General features: G+C 39.8%; 1 protein-coding gene across 5 annotated transcripts in view; it reads right to left on the bottom strand.

Moving 5' to 3' along the window:
• NALCN (sodium leak channel, non-selective) overlaps positions 1 to 21450 on the bottom strand; it is a 320527-nt gene that overhangs the window by 253805 nt on the left and 45272 nt on the right. For all 5 annotated transcript variants that reach the window (XM_045481393.1, XM_045481373.1, XM_045481362.1 and 2 more), the window contains one exon: positions 13577 to 13731. In XM_045481393.1, coding sequence (XP_045337349.1) covers positions 13577 to 13731 — 155 coding nt within the window. The remainder of the gene's footprint in view (positions 1 to 13576; positions 13732 to 21450) is intronic.

Here is a 21450-nt window from a genome sequence, read left to right on the forward strand (position 1 = left end):
TATCTTAGCATATTTAGTATGTGTTAGTATCTTCAGTATAATCCCGGAATCGCAAGGCCTATGCGTGTGGGAGCTGAGGGGTCCAGGAGCATAAAGGGGAAGAGAGGGAAGAGACTCCTTGTCTCCACAGTCCAGTGCCCCCTCAGGGTGGATGCCATCTTCTTTCTCACAGCCCTGTGTGGCTCAGGTTAGAAGTCCATTTTCGAGGGCCAGAGAGCTTTCTCCTCCGAGGAGGAGGCCATGCTCCTTGTCAGCACAGTTTTGCTAAGCAGGGCTCATGTATTAGAACATGCAACCTCAAGGGAGGTAGGAGTCAGCTTTCCTATGGCCTCATTGGCCTTGAGGGAAGAGCTGCATGGTGCTTCCCTACAAGACATTATTCCTTTTTGGTCCAACTGATTAGTTGGTGAGATTAATTTAATTTCACAGAATGTCAAGGGAATTATGTTCCACTGACTGCTGTTACCAGCAGAGAGAGTTTCCTTGACCGTCAACACAAGACTTCTGTGCTAGTCTGTTCACATTTGTTTCATGTGAATACCTGCCATAAGGCAGACGCCATTTAATTTCAAATGGAGAATGAACTTAAAAGGCAAGAGTTGTATCTGAATTTTATTTAAATTTTCCCTCATGAAGTTTCCACGGAATAATGATTTAAAAAGGCAATGTATCTAATATAAAATTCTCCCACATGCGATCAACCAGTCTTCAAGTATATAAGGAGCTCACTGAGAGTTAGAAAACGCATCACGAGAAGCACAGGAAGCTTTGTTCCTACTCGAGGCACCTGGGATCTAATGAGCTCATTGGGAAGAAGAGGATAAAACACACGCAGACACACAGATACACACACACATACATGTACATCAGACAGTGGGAACCAAACAGAAAGAAGCATTAACTTTCACAGACCAGCTCTGTCACAGTTCAGACAGAAGGCGACAAGGGTGCTGTATGGGAAGCCACATGCACTGAGGCCCTAGAGAGTGGGTCAGGTATTGGTAGGAGGAGGCATGCCAGGGAAAAGGGGAGGAAGGAATGCGAGGAAAAGGAAATGGGCTGCTGGTGTTCAGAAGAGCACAAAATACGATATGGTCTCTGTTATATATTTTTTTTTACTTCAGTATCTTTGCATATCAAAAGAGAATACCTTATACTTTCTAAAATTCACTCTCACACAAAAAAAGCAGGACGATGAATTCTTAAAATCTTTTTGAGAAACACAACGTTATTTATTTATTATGTTAAAAAATGTGCATACCCTTCAACCTAGAAATCGTCCTAGGAATCTATTTTAAAGAATACTGCACACACACACACACACAAAATATATGTGTGTATGTGTGCGTGAGCATTTGTTCAACACAAAATTACTTACTGTAGTCAATGACTGAGAACAGCTTAAATGTCTGTTAGCAGGGAAAGAGTTAAAAGCATTTTACTAAATACCACAAAACTGATAAAGATGAAAGAAGGCAGGAAGAAAGGAAAGGAGAAAGGAAGGGAGGGATTTACATATGGCAGAATTCATTACTTTCTTTAAACCTCGTATGCTATTTGAAGTATGATTTTTATAATCTAAAAATATTTTTTATTTTTTAAATTTTTATTTATTGTTGAGACTGAGAGGGAGACAGAATCCAAAGCAGGCTCCAGACTCTTAGCTGTCAGCACAGAGCCCGATGCGGGCTTGAACCCACGGACCGTGAGATCATGATGGGAGCCGAAGTCAGATGCTTAACCAACTGGGCCACCCAGGTGTCCCTATAATCTATAAATATTTAAAATGTAACTATGAACATGCTAATTTCTTGGAAACCACTAGATATTTCCAAGGAGTATTGTCTTCTATTTATAATATGAAAAAAATCATTTATGCCCTCAAAATCCACTTTTAAAATTCCTTCTTTCACTGTCCAATGGCAAGTCACTCCAGCAGCTGTTTTTTCTAATCCATTCAACAAGAACTCCCCAACACCTGCTAGACACCAGGCAGTGCATAATCTTCTTTCTTTCTTTCTTTCTTTCTTTCTTTCTTTCTTCCTTCCTTCCTTCCTTCCTTCCTTCCTTCCTTCCTCCCTTCCTCTTTCCTTTCTTTCTCTTTCTTTCTTTCTTTCTTTCTTTCTTTCTTTCTTTCTTTCTTTCTTTCTTTTTCTTTCTTTCTTTCTTTCTCTTTCTTTCTTTCTCTTTCTTTCTTTCTTTCTTTCTCTCTTTCTTTCTTTCTCTCTTTCTTTCTCCCTTCCTTCCTTCCTTCTTTCTTTCTTTCTTTCTTTCTTTCTTTCAAGGGAAATAGAGAAAGCAGGAGAGGGGCAGAGGAAGATAGAGCATCCCAAATAAGGTCTGCATTCAGCGTGGAACAGGACGCAGGGCTCAATCCCAGGACTCTGGGATCATAACCTGAGCTGAAATCAGGAGTCTGAAGCTCAACCGCCTGAGTCCCCCAGGCGCCCCTAGTGGATAACCTTTTTAAAATCACTCTGTATTTGCTACCTTTAGACTCCCAGTTTTCCTAATATTCTGACTAATATCTGCATATCTAATTTCAGTTTAAATAAGCTTGTGACCCTGTTTGAGAATCTAATGAAGCCCAAAGACTTATTGCCTTTAGAAACCCTCAGGCACACTTCTACGTGCAACCTGAGGGCGTTTGCTGATGCCTGGACCCAGGGATGAAGCCCCTGTATTTGACCAAAGGTTTTCACAACTATTCTCCTTGTTGAAGCCTCATGATCTTGTCCTCTATTTAACAAAAATACAATCAGGACTTCCTTGTCCCATGACAAAGGAATTCCTTCAAAGAGCAAGTCTAGAATTGGCATAGACTCGGGTAGGCACTTGTGGTTGAATGCTGTTGCCCTAGTTCTCTCTTCTCTATGTGTTTTCATAAAAATCGATAAGTAATTCCGGGAGCAATGCTGAACACAAAGATTAATGCAGGGAAAATAAGCCTTCCGTGCTTTTCCACAAAGTATTATAAATCTCAATTACATATTTTACAAATTAGTCTTTATGGTGGCTTTTTTGCAACTGCAATAAAAATGTACATTCTGCAATAAATCACAGTTATAGATACATAATAACTTCCTATTTTCTACTCATTTGTAAAGTTTCCTTCTGACACCACATGCTGCAACATGAAATACAGTTTAACATCATTTAAACCTATGAATCAATTTTTAATAGCGTCATCAGCAAAGTTCAATTTACATCTACTGTGATTTGAGTGAAAGTAATTTTCTTTCATCTTATTTTATGGACATATTTAATATCAGATGCAATAGAAGACAAATTATAAAAGTAATAGAATGTCAATAGAAAAAAAAACATAGGGGGAATTTTAAAGTAAAGCAAATCCTGTATTAGAACTGAAACATTAGACCTGTGTAGGTGGCTTTATGGGCAATTCCATTTCAGCAAGATATGGGGTAGTTTTGAGCACGGAACACTACCAGTGATGAAAATAACCACTGATGCTGTTTCTCATCAATATTAAATAAAACTGATTTATGACTCATGCTGGGTGCTGAGCCTGTACCGTATAGTCAATACCACCCAAAGTCAAATAAGGAAAATACCACATAGTGGATAACAGCTAAAATGTATTTCCCATTGGAAAAAAAAAAATACCAGTCTCCAATTCCAATACCCATAATAGCCTTCTTTAGAAGTGACTCGGGAGTATATGAGAATCTGGCTGGTGATAGCCATCCTGCTTTAATTTTCTTCATTTTCTCTAAAGGTTCATTAATTTATCATCAAAAAATTTTTCAAAGATAATAAGTCATTACCTTAAATTTATATATGTATCCCAAATTTACATCTTAACTTCTGTGATGCTGATGACCTATAGTTTTCCTACCTAATATTGTAAGGAAGGCATATAAGTTTTATGATTTTATTAACAGAAAGGCCTAATAAGGTAAATGCTTCTTATGTCATATATCTAATAAAGGAATTAATTAATATGCATCTGCAAAATCACCTTAAAGAAACCTGTTGGTTAATTTGTAGTACGTAGAAAGCAAAATTAAATATCTGTATCTCAAACAGAAAGAGAAAGTATATTCACATATGCAGAAGAAATTAATGCACGTAGCTATGAATTACATATACTACGCACATAAATCACAATGTGGTCAAATTTTGAATTTCGCTCAGATCAGTGTGAACCTCATGGCCATATACCAAATAACATATTTTTGCTTGGTTTCAGTGTTCTCTCCCACATCTCTAGCCTAAATGTCTACTATCTCTTTTTGTATCAAAAGCATATTTTCTGATTTTTGCTGCCATTGCTTTGAATCCTTGCCCAAATGTTGATAGCTCAATAAATTATCTTGTAAAACGGCACTGCCTCCCACGTATATTCTTTCATACTTTAATTCTTACATAAAACTCACACTTATCATGCACTGACCCTGTCACAAAGTATGCAGGAGGCTAGATGCAAAGTCAGAGACCAGCTCTGAGTGGCCCTGTTTCCAGTGGACATCACCGTCAGCCTCCTTCACCCTTGTCCCTCTGTCCCAAAGACATGGTGGTGGGAGGAGAAGGCAGCATGTCTGGTGGGTTGTTGCCGTGGAGGACATGTCCCCTCCTTTATCATCATGAGACCCTCTGATGAGCCAGCTGTCCTGACAAGCCACGGGGAATGGTGGTTACCCATCGCCAACTTCACAGCTAACTCAGAGTCTGCAGTTCCAGAACACAGGCTTTGACCTCAGCACATGGGCAGCAAGACTTGTCTCCCAACTGTGGCCTGCAGGTGACTTTGGGCGAATCAGCTCTTTCTCATCTCATTCTCCTCACTTATCAATTGGGCATAATGACACCTTATGGATTTATTGGGAGGATGAAAAACACAATGAATAGAAAATCTTTTACCTAGTGCTAGAGATACATAAGTAATTGATAAATGAGTACTTGTGATAAGTAATGACAGTAATTGCAATAATGAAGATTGTGGGCAGCTAGTCACATAAGACCACAGTGTGTGCTTTATTGTACAGAAGGCGTAGGGGAAGCAGTCACCTCATGCAGTCCAGGTAGCATTAAAAGCATGTATAATTCAAATGTTTTTTTTTTATTATTATTTTCAGAACGTTCTGTTTATAGTCTGATCTTGCTTATGGACTTCCTCCGTCTGATATAAACTGTCTCAATCAAGTTTAGTTTATCCGGATTTTTACAAATTTGGGCTTTTGTGTTTTGTTCTTATGATTTTGAAGGCTAATGACAACAACAAAAAATGCCTGATATCTATTTACTACCTAAATGACTTGTCAGGATGAATTTTATATGTCATTTACTGGGTTCTTCTATTATAGCTACCCAGGTTTTGGTCGCTTTGGTACATATAAACATTGAATTATAAAGTTGGATCCCTTCAAATTTACATAATAAAAAATTAAAATAAATAAATAAGTTAAAGTGGACAACTTCTCTTTCCTTTTGGAAGCCAGACATCATGTAAATAGTCTGATCAGAACTTCATTCCAATTATTTTTTTTTTTTTAATTTTTTTTTCAACGTTTATTTATTTTTGGGACAGAGAGAGACAGAGCATGAACGGGGGAGGGGCAGAGAGAGAGGGAGACACAGAATCGGAAACAGGCTCCAGGCTCTGAGCCATCAGCCCAGAGCCCGACGCGGGGCTCGAAGTCACGGACCGCTAGATCGTGACCTGGCTGAAGTCGGACGCCTACCCGACTGCGCCACCCAGGCGCCCCAGAACTTCATTCCAATTATGAGAAAACATCAGGTAGAACCAAACTGGGAAACATTCTACAAAATGACTGACTAGTGCTTCTGAAAAGTGTCAAGACTGTAAAGACAAAGCTGACAAATTTACAGATTAGGAGAGACTAGAGAGTTAATGACTAAGTACGATGTGGCGTCCTGGGTAGGATTTTGAGATAGAAGAAGATCATCAGTGGATCAACTATGAAAGGTAATGGGATGTGCACCATAGTTAATAGCATTGTGTTATGCTAATGTCTTAGTACAGTTGTATAAGAAGTTACCATTCTGGGAACCTGGTGATGTGTCTATAGGAACTCTCTGTACTATTTTGTAACTTTTTTTTTTTTATGTGAGTCTAAAATTAGTTCAAAGAACATTAGTTCAAAAAATTAAAGTAATAAGTAAAAATATATTTAAAAAAACACAACAAAACATTCTGAACATGTTTTGTTTTTACCTGACTGTACAATGAATGGAGAGTTCAAACCTGAATAGATCTGTACTCATCTGCTATACCCAATTTCTTACATCTTTTGAAAGATCATGACAAGTAAATTGCCAGTTTAATGGCATTTGCTGTGATTTCCTTCCCACGTGTGATAGATTTGCTGTTGCTTTTTTCCCAACTGGCATATCACATCTGTTTGAATAGTTATCTTCTGTACCAGCATCCTACCGAAGGTGAGTGATACTAACCTTCTACTACAATATTAAGAATATAACTAAGCTTTGCAAGGTTTTTTTTTTTCAGTTTTATTCTTAATGAAATACTGATCTGCAATGTAAAAAGTTTGAGGGATAAAGTAAGTTTTAGTAGGAGTATGTGAGTCACAAGAAGTGAGACTCTCCCTGCTTCCATGGGGAATTCTCTAGAACTCTGACCTTATTCACTCTGAGGCTCAGTTGCCCTCTCTGTAAAACTGTGTGGGTGAACCAAATGACTACTATCTTTTCCAGCTCAAAATTCCTCTAGTTTCATTTTCAGTGCCATTACAGAAAACCACAGTGTCTCAGATTGAATCCCCACATGTTGACAAGCATGTGGTAACACAGAGGAACAGAGAGGCTGAAGGTGGGGTGAATACTCGGAACATGGAAGCAGGGCACATTTTCCAAAAGGGTAAGCTGATGTGGTGTTTTGGTTTCACCTCTACGGTAGAGTCTTTGGGTGTCACCTGTCCCCAAACCTTTTCACCGTGTGCTGGCTCCCGACTTCCCCACACTCACTGCAATCACAAAATGTGAATGTTTGCTAAACAGATTCTGTGACCTCTAACTATGTCCTTCCAGGGGCGCCTGCGTGGCTCAGTTGGTCAAGTGTTTGACTTCGGCTCAGGTCATGATCTCACAGTTTGTGGGTTTGAGCCCTGCACTGGGGCTCTGTGCTGACAGCTCGGAGCCTGGAGCTTGCTTCAGATTCTGTGTCTCCTCTCTCTCTGCCCCTCTCCTGCTTGTGCTGTCTCTGTCTCTAAAAAATAAATAAACATTAAAAAAATAAATAAATATGTCCTTCCAATAATGTATATTCCTCAATAAGTCTGGAATGTGGGGAGTATGTGATGTCTCAAGTGCCTAGGTTAACATCCTACAGACGATGTACTAGTTGAGGGTTCTATGAATGGGCTGTAAAAAAGGGACCCAGAAATAAAGATGGAAGGTATTTGAATGGAAAAAAAGGACAGAAAAACCACCAACATTTCAGTCACCATTGGTACAGGGATTTATGGGAGGACAGAAAGTAAACCACTGAGTGCTGGGGACCATGCAGGAAATAGCATGGCTGTGGCTTCTGGCTCAGTGAGCCAAAGGATGCTTTTTTGAAATTCTATGGAAGGAGGGCCTGTTGGCACTCTGCTAAAGGACAGGGAGTGGCCCAGTCCAGGGTCACAAATTCAAATGCATAGGGATAAATAAAACTATAGGTGTAAGGTGTAATGAAACTATAGAAAATTCAATGGCCTAGGCTAAATATGGATAAGTTCCTAAAGAGGAAGCACAAAGGAAGGATATTTCTGAGAATAACAAGAGAATAATAATTGATTAATGAAGACCAAACGCCACCAAAACTTGGCCCTCTGGAATTTTGTACATTGATTAGAGAGAGAGAAAATGCACGATATCAGTTAACAGGGACATAGTGCAAGGTGAACACTAGTCTCCCCACTTGCTCTAAAATCCTGAACAATCTGAATAGCAAACTACTACAGGCAGAAGGGAGTAATATAAACCACGGCTGTGTTAATCTGATAGCATTGTGTTCTTCCCTCTCTTATTAAGGCTGCCTTTTTGGGAGTGCCTAGGTGGCTCAGTCGGTTAAGCAACCGACTCTTGATTTCGGCTCAGGTCATGATCTCATGGTTCGTGCGATTGACCCCCATGTCAGGCTCTGCGCTGAGAGTGTGGAGCCTGGTTGGGACTCTCTGTCTCTGTCTCTGTCTCTGTCTCTGTCTCTGTCTCTCTCTGCCCCTCCTCTGCTCACTCATTCTTTCTCAAAATAAATAAACTTAAAAACAAGTTGCCTTTTTTTCTCAAATACCACAGAGGTGCATTCCTGTTTTGCCAATGCAGCTCTAATTTCTGGCTCACTCTGTGCTAAGTGTTCTAAGTGCTGTGTTTCAGTCCCTTCTCACATCAACGCTGTAAGGGAGGTCTATCCTTTATCCCACCTTACAGATGGGGATATTGAGGCACGAAGAGGTTAATTACTTCTCCAAGGTCACCATACTAGTATGTAGTAGAGCTGTGATCCAAACCCCAGGGCCATTATTTTGATTGTGAATTTTTTCTAAAGTAGATATTTTTTACTTTGTAATTCATTCTTGTTCAACTACACATATACCTCCATTACATAAGTCATATGTAGCATAAGACAATATATTTCTTATTGCTGAGTATAAGGACACTAACATCACTACACTGCCTCCCTGGATTTTCTTCTCATCTCTTCTACACAGACACAATTTGTAATATTTATATATTCTGTAAATCCTGAAGTTGTATTAGCTTTGTTTTTACAATGAGTAGATACTAGAGACTAGGCTCACGACCTGTCATTCTTGATTGGCCGAATGTCTTCAAGAAAGATTAATGGAAAATGCAGTCTCTGAGTTCTTGTTTCTTCAATGTAACTGAAACTAGTTTGACACGTTCTTTCTCTGAGGACTTTGTAAGCCCCGTGTCCTTGTATGCTGGACTTGAGTCCTGACAAAGTTTCAGTTCTCAACGATGGCTTCCCTTAGAACTGACTGGAGGCCCCGGGTTCCTCCCGGAGCTACACTTGTTTGAGTATTGCTTGGGAAAAAAAGAAAAAGAACTGACTTGATCATTTTTTTCTGGATGCGCATGGGATGCTTTCTTTAGCTCTGAATTCCAGCAACTTTAGTAAGAAATGCCTCAGCATTGATTGTTCTATGATCATTTACTGCAACAGCTGTACCCTTTAAATCCATATATTTAGGTCGTCTTTTTCTGCAATTTTTAAAAATTATATCTCTTGGATTTTTTTTTCAGTTTTACACATACCTAAATGTGCATTTTTATAGATATGGTCCTCATTCTTTTTGATCGTTCCTCATCTGTGAAATCACTTTCAGAGGATCAGGTATTTGTCAGGCAGGAGAGAAAGGAAGTTTTTTCTAAGACAGGTGTGTGTGGGTGTATCAGTGCTGCTTCAGTCCAAGTGTTCACAATGGTGCATGAACATTTAGAACACACGCCGAGCTTCTAAAAACCATCTATGCCTTGGATCATCCCAAGGTTTTCATTTAACTGGGCTGAGAGTGGTGCTTGAGAAGTGTTATGTTTTAAAAGCCTCCCCATGTCATCTTAAGGGATAGCCAGATTGGGCCCTTGTCTTCATCGACACGGAGCAGCAGCATCGGGCCCCTCCCCCAGACTGAGGATCTCGTCTTCTTTATTTCTCTACTAAATGCTTGCAGGAACGAGAGCCTCCACTTTGAGATGTCACATGGAGTCCCAGAAAGTTCCTATGGTCAGCCACACACTGATGTCCTGACTCAAACAGAGAACTACTCTGCTCCTCTGGGAATATTCTTTATTTGAGAATGTCGGCATTCTGCTGGCTCTGCCTGAGATCCTCAGTTGCCAGAATCCTTTCAGGAAGTAATCTGTTAGACACCTGGTCTTCTGATGTGTGGTTTATTAGTGCCAGGTTTTCAGAGTCCTTAAATATGGAAACTACATTTCTATTTCTCAGTCTTCTTGATATTTGATGACTTTAGAGATGCAAGGGTGTCTTTACAATTTTACAGTTGAAGCTCTTTATAAATTTTCTACTTTAATGACTGGCTTTTCATGTATTTTAAAAAGTGAGTTTTTCAACATCATCAATTTTAACGAGACATAAAGCTACTTATAAATGAAATGTTATAAATGAGTTGAAATTCAATGTATTATATGACAATTTGATTAGTAAGAAGAGGAAATGTGCTCCTTTTTAATTAATCATGCTTACTTACATATAAAGTACATTGACCAAATTTATATGCACAATAAATCACCTAATTGTTTTAAATTCAACTGCATGCAAAAAGAGATGATCATGTGCGCCTAAAATAATTTCTTTTCCTCATTTTGGACGAAAATTTTATTTTGTTTCCGTAAAACCTTTGAGATGATCTAAAATATCACAATTTGTGTATCTACAAAGATGCATAATATCAGAAAGTTAGTTAGCAATTTCAGTCCAAGGTATAGCGACCATTTTAAACTTTTTGGGTTACAGTACAAAGTCAACATTTCATTATGTAACCATTAGTCATACAGTGGTGTTGAACTCAAGCATCATTTGAGAAAAAGAAGCAAACAGACCAAATTAAGCTTGTATAGAAAAGCAAGTCATGAGGAATAATGAATACTGCCAACAAAAGCAGACAAAACCAGGGGAAAGAACAACAAGAAAACAATTTAATTCTCTATTATGGCTCTATATCGTAACACAAACATGACTGGTTACCATCAAATTCAAAAGGACATATACTTTGTTCAGTCCATTAGTAAATATTTATGGAGCTCGGCCTTGTGCCAGGCCCTGAAGGCATGGAGATGAAAAGATGTACTTCCTGTTTTCAAGGAGCTTAAATCCTTGGGAGATAAATGTGCAAATAAACAGTAAGATTATTGCCTTAGTGGAGGCCTGCTGCCCCCGGGGCAGTTCTCTCCTAGAATCAGGCTTCTGAAGCCAATACACTCTGTGAGAAAACTTGCCTTCTCAAAGAGAGTACTGCACAGTGGTTGAAGTCATTGTAAGTCACAGCGAAGAAAGCTGAATCAGCTTGACTATAATTCAGTATTCTGAGTTTAGGCACAATTGCTGCATTCAAAATGGCCAGGAAATGATTTGATTTAGCAATATGATTCTATAGGAATAGAGATTTTTGTGCAAAGAGAGTCTAACTACTGAATGCTGGCCACCCTCCATCAAGACACGGGCACACCCAGTTAGCCCTTTAAAGAGTTAGAGGCTCTGATGAGCCCATTCTAGCTGTGCCCAAGGGGTCAGGATTCCTGGAACTCGGTCCACGCGGCTCACCCAAAATATACATCCCATCTCCCAAACCACGCCTGTGATTTCCTGCTCATCCCTGAAAGTCATCAGCATAATCTGTAAAAGTCCTTATATCCAGGAGAAGGATGTAAGATTGATTCCAAAGCCAGATAAGTTGAAGAGAGTACAGCAAATCGAAATGCCTTCACATCTGCTGGCTTCTAAATTTGGTGACGTAGGAAAGTGTACCATTGGCCAAAGGGGTGAACGATTACCCATCTAAACACAATGCTGGAAATACGCTCTGAGGGCATATTAAAAACATAAGAATACAAATTTAGGAACGATATTTGCAAAACTCACTGTTTTAAAACTACCAACTATTTGTGGCTTTCAGCCCAAGTTCACTATTATACTCTATCTAAAGGCTGTAGCCTTGTGGTTTTTTAGTTCAGACAGCAGAAGAGTATTCCTCAATCAGTGCAAGATCTTCACATATTCTTTCTGAAATTCCAGCACCCAGCCCAGAGTTCATTATGCCATCCCGCATAACACCATCTGTGGGCTGCTGTGATGGAACACCAGGGTGAGAGGAAGATTTATCAGCCACTTTTCCTGATGTATAAAGACTGATTGGCTGTGTTTATAGCAGTGGCAATCCAGGGTTGACAGGAGCTCACGCTCTCTTGCCTGGCCATGACACCCCGCATTGTACAGCTGCTCGCGGAGTTATGAAACCGCACCAAAAGTCAGGAAGTAGATTTGGCTTCCAAAGAAGCACAACCACCACACTGTTAAACACTGAGATTCTCTTAGGTCCTGGGTAAAAGTGTCTAGAACTCTCTTTTTTTTTTTTTTTTTTTTTTTTAAATTTTTTTTTTTCAACGTTTATTTATTTTTGGGACAGAGAGAGACAGAGTATGAACGGGGGAGGGGCAGAGAGAGAGGGAGACACAGAATCGGAAACAGGCTCCAGGCTCTGAGCCATCAGCCCCGAGCCTGACGCGGGGCTCGAACTCACGGACCGCGAGATCGTGACCTGGCTGAAGTCGGACGCTTAACCGACTGCGCCACCCAGGCGCCCCTAGAACTCTCTTAAATGCACCTGGGCCTTGAAACTTGAAGGGAAAATTGTTGTTGTTGTTGTTTTTTTTTCCAAATGATTCTGATAACAATTCCCTTACGGACTGAACGTTTGTGTTGCTTCCACCCCAAATTCATATGCTGAAGTCCTAACCCCCACTGCGATGGGATGGTGTTAGGAGATGGGGCCTTTGGAAAGTTAATTCAATTTAGATGAGGTCATGAGGGTGGGGCTCTCATGATGGGATTTTTTCCCTTACAAGAAGAGGTCAGAGAGCTTTCTCCCTCTCCCTCTTCTTCATTTCTTCCTACTCACTGTCTCTTTCTCTCTCTCTTTCCCTATCCTCACCACCAAATAAGAATACAGCGAGAAGACACCCATGTGTGAGCCAAAGAGAGGGGCTTCACCAGAACCGACCATGCTGGCACCCTGACCTTGGACTTCCAGGCTCCAGACTAGAGGGAAATGGAGAAATGAAGTGATGTTATTTATGCTACCCAGTCTATGGTATTTTGTCATGGCAGCCTGAGCTAAGACAAGTTCTCAAAGCATAAAATAATTGTTTAGAATGCTTAGGTTTTTGTTTGTTTGTCTCAATAATGAAACATGCACCCCTTGCATGAAATGGTAATAAATGCAATGATATAAACTAAATGGCAGATGTTAAGTACTTTCATTACTATATACAATGGCACATTTCAGGACTTAATAGCACAAGCCACAGATAAATGTATACATTTGAGCATATCATCATTTCCCATATGTCTATTACATAGTTGATGCATATTCATTAAGTATTTCATTAGCTATCTTCCATTCCAGGATTATTTTCCAGTTTTCATGCACTCATCAATGACTACTACTTCAGTTATTTAAGACTTACCTTGCCTACTGGTTCACAGTTACAAGTGGAACAAAACCCAACCCTGCTTATCTTTCAGTCAACAAGCCCTGAACCTTGCTCAACAAACAGTTTTAAGTGTTGTAATTAGGAACCAAAATACTCTAAAATAAGGGATACTGAACTCTCTACAGACACTGATGAATATCCATATAAGCAGACTGTCGTTACAGACTGTAAGGCAGACTGTATCACAACCCAGGAAGAGCATTAAAATCTGTAGTTGTGTTTCTTAAATGCTATAGCCAATCTCAACAGCAAACATCAGTTAAACAAGTATTCTCTCCATTTCATAAACATTTTAAAATAGAAACTGAAAATGTGTTTTAGTGGTAAGACAGACCTATCTCATTAAAGCCACTGTAGCCCAGCTCTTGCCTGCTAAGTCCCAGGTCTTCGAGGTCCATGCATTTAAATCCCGGGGGGCACTGGTAGCCTTCCTCCAGCTCTGGTGAGCAGTGTGTATCTGGGATAGCTAAGCTATTCCAGGTTACATTTCTGTGAACAAATTATGAAAAGGTTAGCCAATTTGGACAATTGTAAATGTTGATTAAAACGAATAATGTAATCACCCTTCACTATTAGCTGTTGTATAGGGACCCAGATGTAAGATTCATGATTCATGAAGGGTGTTCATAGCATTAATGACATAGTGAGACATTCTCACATGATCCCTGATTTGTCTTCACAATAGCTCTATATAAGAATACTATTACTATTATTGTTTTGGTCATTAAGGACCAAGACCCAGATAAGCAAAGGAAAGAAATCTGCTGTGAATTTTCAAGGAATGTTAACCTGCTTGGGGCTTCCTTGTTGTTCACCAAATACTCACCCTACTGTGGGCACAAATTTTACTTGCCTACTTCTAACCAAACAGTAAATGATGACGATCATAGGATGTCATCCTATGAGTCGCATAAATGACAGTCTTCTTCTGTGTTGGCAGATGTGCAGTTAAGAAAGGAATCCAGACAAATAACGTGGGATTGAAGGAACCAATGGAATGGTGTTGGAAAGAGATTATAGGGTGATTTGGTGATAGATCCAGGAACATGAAGGTCTTTTAGGTGGATGGTAATACATCCCTGTTTCATTGTTCTGGAGGGCAAGGTGGAGATTAAATTGATGTATGAGGATTTAGATAAGTGATAGCTTTCTTGGGAGCAAGTATGGGTCATCGCTGGAATGGTGATTGTGGAATCTCATTCTGGGCTGACCTTTAAAATAGGCCCTGGATAGCTGCTCTCTGAGACAATTCTCAAGGCTTGTGCCCTGGCCAGAGTTTAGGCTAGACGATTTCACAAGCCTTCTAAATCCATGATTTTATTACAAGTCATTTCCCACTACCTCGATGTTTGTAAGCATTTCCTAAGTGGGGATGGACCTCAGGACAGTCTTAGCCCTCAGCTTACAGCCAAATTGAGGCAGATGTTTTGGGTCATATTTCTTCTTTAATGCCTTCTTATATTCAATTGGCTGGTTCCCTCCCTGTGTATAATGCGTTTTCTCTAGAGTCTGACACTCAACACTCTGCAATCCCTTCCCTGCTTGAGGCCACTGTGCACACACACAATTCACAGGTTTGCACATACATACCTGAGACCTGCTGACACCTCACCAGCTCTGTCTCAGTTGTAAACAAAGCTCTAAAATCCTCACCTGCATTTCAGACACCCCAAGTGCATTCCTTCAGGATTCTATTAGCTTCCAGGAGATAATCTGTCCACTGTCAGGGAATAAGTGTTGAAATAATTGTGCCCTCTGGTATATGGTATGGGCTCCTTTGGACCCCACAAAGAAAACCCAAGGGAAAGTTGTCATTGTGGAAATTACTACTTGGTTATGTCTGAGAGATATGATTTTGGGTAGACATATCACTTACTTCACCCTATTTCATATTTTTATACGTAGACCAACTATTCATCTTTGCTTAAGTCTGACCTGACTATGTTTCTGATGTGGACACCACACATTAGAGCTAAGTGTTAAGGGGACTTAAGTTTCAGAGTAGGTTTTCTGGGTTTGATCCCAAGGTCTCCCAATTATTAGTTGTGTGACTTGAATAAAGTTCTAAATGTTTCTAAGCTCAGTTTGTTCATCTGTCAGCTAAGGAGAGTAGCCATAATTAAAAGCAAAGACTGTGTGAAGGTTAAGTAAAGTAAACCAAGGAATGCACTCAACTTAGCACCTAGCATGTCACAATAAATAAATGCTCAACAATAATAATAATGCTCAATAAATGCTTATTATAAATATTTAGTAACCATTACAATAATAAAATGTAGCAAACAAAACATATGTAAAAACATAATAAAGATTTGTCAAAAGAGGGGCGCCTGGGTGGCTCAGTCGGCTAAGCGTCCGACTTCGGCTCAGGTCATGATCTCGCGGTTCGTGAGTTCGAGCCCTGCATCGGGCTCTGTGCTGACAGCTCAGAGCCTGGAGCCTGTTTCAGATTCTGTGTCTCCCTCTCTCTCTCTGACCCTCCCGTTCATGCTCTGTCTCTCTCTGTCTCAAAAGTAAATAAACGTTAAAAGACTTGTCAAAAGAACAGAAGGAATTCAGGCACGTGATACTGACAGCACTGGGCAGCTGAAAGAAACTGCATAGATCATCTAATTCCTAACTTAAGGAAGGTTAAGGTGGAGTTCAGAGAGGGAAGCTCATCGAAATTAATAATTTACCTATCTGTGCCTCAGTTTCTTCCTCAGGAGATGGCAGGGAGATGCCTATCTCACAGGGCTGTGGCAAAAATGTAATGACTTAGTCTGTAAGGTACTCAAAACAGGTACTTGGTAGACAGTAAGTGTTAGCTGTTCTCGATTGCTATTGATAGCCTGATTGGATTGGACAAGATTAGACTGGAACCCTAGTCTTGTTGTGTGCTGCCTCAGTTTCCATATTTGTAAAATGGGGATAGCGTTCACACCAACTGGTGGGAGCATCTTATGTTTCAACGAGCTAATATTCAACTCCCAGAATAGCACTGGGAATCAGTTACTCACCCAATAACTGTTAACTATCACTGATTTATAAGTATTAGAGCAGTTTTCTTCTTTTGTATTCCATTTATTTTTTTCTTTCATATTAACACTGATTCTCATTTCAAGCACAACCCTCACCAGCCCAGATATTATGTTGAAATCTTTTGGCTTCAGAGGCAGCAGATTTGAAACACATTATTTTTGCCAACATCAAGCTATTAGCAAATGCTTGTTAGAGACACATTTATTAGATGATTAATTGCCCTGGAACTCATGTATCTAAAACCACATGATAATTACTCTTTTTAAAAGTGGAAATAAACATTGGGAGTTTCAGAATGTATAGTTGTTTCATTGTCACCGTTAGCAAGAATCTTCTAAGTTTTATTTTTATTTGTTAACGTTAATTATTTCCTTGTTCATTTTCCACCAGATATTCACGATACAAAAAGAGGCTTTCTGGAATTAGGGAGGGTAGAATTCTTGTTACAACCAGCCAAACTCTAAATATAGACAATGAGTCTTCCAGTCCTAATAAATATTCACTCATGCTTAAGTGGGTTTCAAGACCTGCATTTCTTATTCACAGTTGGATTTCTTGAAAAAAAATTATCAATTTCTAAGCCCCCTAATTTAATTTTTTAGCCTATTTTGCATGATCCGAATCCACTAGACTTGCTCTTGTTTATTTCCATGTGTCACATCCAGCTGGACCATTTTCAGATTCTCTCTCCTGCAGCTTCTGATAGCACTGCACATACTTGTTTTGATGGTGGGCAGAACAACGTCCCCCTCAAGGTGTGCACATTCTTATGTCCAGAACACGTGAATATGTTGGGTTACATGGCAAATGGAATTAAGGTTACAGATGTGAACAAGGCTAAAAAGTTTGAATTTGGTTGATTATCCTGGATTATCTGGGTGAGCCTGACCTAATCACATGAGTCCTTAAAAAGAGAAAAACTTTCCCAGTTGTGGTTAGTGGGGCGGGGGGTGGGGGGGGGAAGAGAGAGATGCAACAGTTGCTGACTTGGACGATGCTAGTTTTTTCCCTGTCTCTCAGGTCATTCTCCTTCTGGAACTGGCCCTCAGTTCTGAGTTGCTCTGAGCTCTGTCTTTGGCCTCCTCTCTTTTTTTATGATAGTCTCTCCCTGTGCAGACAAATCCATTCTCATAGTTGCAGTTCTCTCATCCTAGGTGTCTTTTAGACTCTCAGAGTTACATGTCCAACTACCTATTAGATGTCTCCACCTGGCTACGCCCCAAGTGCCTCCAACTCTACTCCCCTTACTGAGCCCAGACTCCTTTGCCAACATTCCTTCATGACAAGCAGCACCATGAGACCTTCATCCACAGTGCTGAGCAAGCTTGAGAGTGCGCAATCTCCTTGATATCTACTTTTCCTTTACCTCCCATAACTAATCATCATGTGGCCCTAAATATCTGCCAAAATATCTTTTGAGCTCATTCAACTCTCACCATCTTCACCTCTACCTGCACCACCATCTAGTCCCCGAACTGGTCATCCTACAGCACTCTTAACCCTTCCAATCCGTTAGCCACAGAACATACAGACAGGCTTTTCATAATCTTGGTCTTACCTGAAGCCTGTCCATGGCAAATTTCATCTAGAAGATCCAAAGGATCTGGCTTCTCCCCTTTCAAACGGCCCAGTACCCAACATGGTGGTCTTATCTCAGCTCTTGGTGTGCTCCTTCTACTTTAGGACTTTTTCCTCTGCTTGGAAACCTCTCCTCCCATCTCTGCTTGGTTAACCCATTTTTCACTTTTTAGGCCCCAGCCTGAATGTCACTTTCTCAGGGGAGCCTCTTCAAGTCCCTCAGGCTGGGTTAGGCTTCTCTGCTATAATTTCTCAAAGTACCCACACTTTTCATTTCTGGCACTTGGGAAGTGTGTAATTCATGTTTGAGTGGTCAGCTGTTCATTGGGTGTCTCCCAAACTTGACTGTTCCCCAGTATAACCTCCAAGTCCACACAGTTCCTGACATGTAGTCTGATGGTTAAATTTATGAGTGAATTTGGCTACACTATGGTGCCCAGTTGTTTGGTCAAACACAGTCTAGAGGTTGCTGTGAAGGTATTTTTTAAGATGCAATTAACATTTAAATCAGTAGACTCTGAGTAGAGCAGATTATCCAACATAATATGGGTGGGCCTCATCTAATCAGTTAAAGGCCTTAAGGAAAAATACTGAGATCCTCTGAAAAGAATTCAGCCTCCAAACTACTTTTGGACTCAAGACCGCAAGAACAGCTCATTCTGAAATTTCCAGCTTGCTGGCTTGCTCTGAAATGTGGGTCTTGCTAGTCGCCATAATCACATATGCCAATTCTTTAAAATAAATCTCATTGCTTCCTATATAAACATCCTATTGGTTCTATTTCTCTGAAGAATCTTAACTAATGCATAGTAAATGTGTAATAATTATTTTTTTACTAAGTGAGGAAATGTGTCTTTCTACAATTATTTAAATTTATGACAAATCTACTAATGTGTTTGTTTATTTGTTTGCTTGTAAAGTAACCGCAGAAGAAATTCTTCAGCAATTGGATCCTGTTGTTTTTATGCAATTTGTAAGTGTGATATCCAAAAATTGGCATGGATTTTCCATTTTTTTAAATTCTGGCTTCAGTAGTTTCCATGTTTCAAAATGAATACTAGAATTCCTTGGAGTAGTTAATTGTTTTTCAAAAGACATTAATTATCTGCCTGGCATATGCTTTTTTAAAAAATTTTTAACCAAATATCCTATTTACATATAACATTATGTAGGAGTTTGAAATCTAAGAAAATGTGTTCTGAACTTGTTGCTAAAACTGTTTACAACAGCCTCAAATAATACTTCAGTATTTAAGAGTTTTATGGTCTTTAAAAAAAAAATTAATGTTTATTTATTTTTGAGAGAGAGAGAGAGAGACAGAGTGTGAGCAGGGGAGGGGCAGAGAGAGAGGGAGACACAGAATCCGAAGCAGGCTCCAGGCTCTGAGCCATCAGCACCGATCCCGACGCGGGGCTCGAACCCACGAGCTGTGAGATCATGACCTGAGCCGAAGTTGGACACCCAACTGACTGAGCCACCCAGGCACCCCAAGAGTTTTATGGTCTTAATTATTACTCCTGATGGTACAGAGCACTGATAGAGCTATACATTGGAACACAAGGATATCATTCAGTTTAGTGATTAACCAACTTAATTACCTTGGGCAATTCACTTTGACCATCTGAGCCTCAGTGTCCTCATCTGTAAGATGAGAAACTTTTCAGCTATTATTAAAAACAACTATCCCCAGAATGACCTCATCACATTTTCATTTAAAGAAAAAAAAAAAGGTAATAACTAGAGCAAATCACATGCCCATTGTGTTCTGTTCTCCTCTGTCCATAGGACTCAACAATGCCAAATGCAATCGCTCAAGATTTTGTGTTCAAATTCTTCTCATTACTCACAATCTCATCTTTCTCTACCGATATCAAACTGCTGTCACTGCTGGTTGTAATGCATTTAGTGTTGGCATTTTGTGGTTACTCTCACTTATGAACATAACTATTCTTATTATTACTTAGCCCCTTTTCAGAAATTGTTTTTCCCCTATTCTTAGTGAGGCCACTTTACTGCATTTGTCTATTCACTCATTCAAAATGATTATATTTGAATGGCCCATTCTGTGCCACACAACATGCTAGGAACAGAGATGACCAAGAAGGTATTTCCAAATCAGAGGCTTTACTACCTAGCAAAGTCATGACCACAGTAGAGCATGGCGAATGCTTTGAGAGCCAGCTATATGTTGCTAGTGTTACAGGCTCACAAAGCAGAAACATCACATCTGACTGCAGGTGGTAGATGGTGAGCATTGGGAAGACCTTCCAATGGGGTTGTTGCTTGGAGTGACTACTTAAGGATCAACAAATGCTAGGTCTAAGGCAGATCTAGGGCATCCTGGAAAGAGGAAATGCCAGAGCCTGTGTGTGCACAGGAGAGAGAGAACAAGAAAGGTCAGGGAGAGAAAGAGAACAACGTTTTCACCCTTTCATTGCTGGTGTGGCTATTCTCGGCTTTTTCTCAGGGATTATAAACAAGCACTTGTTACCATAGCAACCAATTTTTAAACTACATTCTCAGAGATTTTGCATATTGGGGAAAAAAGACAAAAATCTGTGCTTCCCCCAAACTGACACAGTGTGTCTGATACACTTTGAGCTTACTTACACCCTGTCCCTCATTTGTGAGAATGGCCAAAAGGTCAAAGACAGTAATTGGCAGAAGTTATTACTTATTTGCAAGATTTTCATGAACTATACCTACAATGGGAATTTATAGATAGCTATTTTGTTTATATTTTTCTTACATTTTTTCCCCTGAAGAACTGCACATAAGCAGAAAAACACTGAGTTCTTGTAGCCAAATTTGGTCCATTTGCTGTAAAAAAAAAAAACATTCACAGAGGCTTGGCTACAACGAACGTGTTTCTGAGGTTTGCATTCCACGATGAAATTGTCAGTGATGCAAAAAAGGAAGTACATGGCACAACAAATCCATATGCAACAGACAACACTATATACTTGAAAAGCATTTTGTTATTTATTGCATCCATAGGTTTCTCTTCTATTTATATTGTATGTTCTAGAGAGAAGTCAAAAATAAATAGGAGAATACATTTCTGGTTAAACCCATGGAGTGAACACACACACACACACACACACACACACACACAGTCTTTGCACCTGGAAGGACAGTGAATGTGCCCTTTGATACATTAGGGCATTGCTTGCTTCACTCTTAATGGCAGGCAGACAACAAGGGTTTTTTTCTTGCTCAAAACTTAGACCTGCATTTACAGGTTGTCCCTTTCCTTTGCTGACAATGGACTCGCTCTGGCTGCTACCCGCATTTTGGGTTCATTCCAGAGAATCATCTGGCTTCGTTTTCATTCCTATTTGGCCTCCTCTTCCAGGGTTAATTAAAAACTCTTATGAATTGGCCTGGCTACTTCCAATGCTGGATGTTTTGGAACATTTACCCCACCCTGGAATTTGCAGAGAAGAGACTATTTATTGATTTTGAAAACTTTTAATTGCCCTACCTGGACTTTTATAGAGGGACTACAAAATAAGACAAATAGTCTGAGGTAGGAAATAATATTGACATCACCCACATTTTATAAACAAGTAAAACTGGCACATTTTGTAAGTAATTAGGGAATAAATT

Source organism: Leopardus geoffroyi, chromosome A1 (assembly GCF_018350155.1).
Source record: "Leopardus geoffroyi isolate Oge1 chromosome A1, O.geoffroyi_Oge1_pat1.0, whole genome shotgun sequence".
In the NCBI taxonomy this organism is placed as follows: domain Eukaryota; kingdom Metazoa; phylum Chordata; class Mammalia; order Carnivora; family Felidae; genus Leopardus; species Leopardus geoffroyi.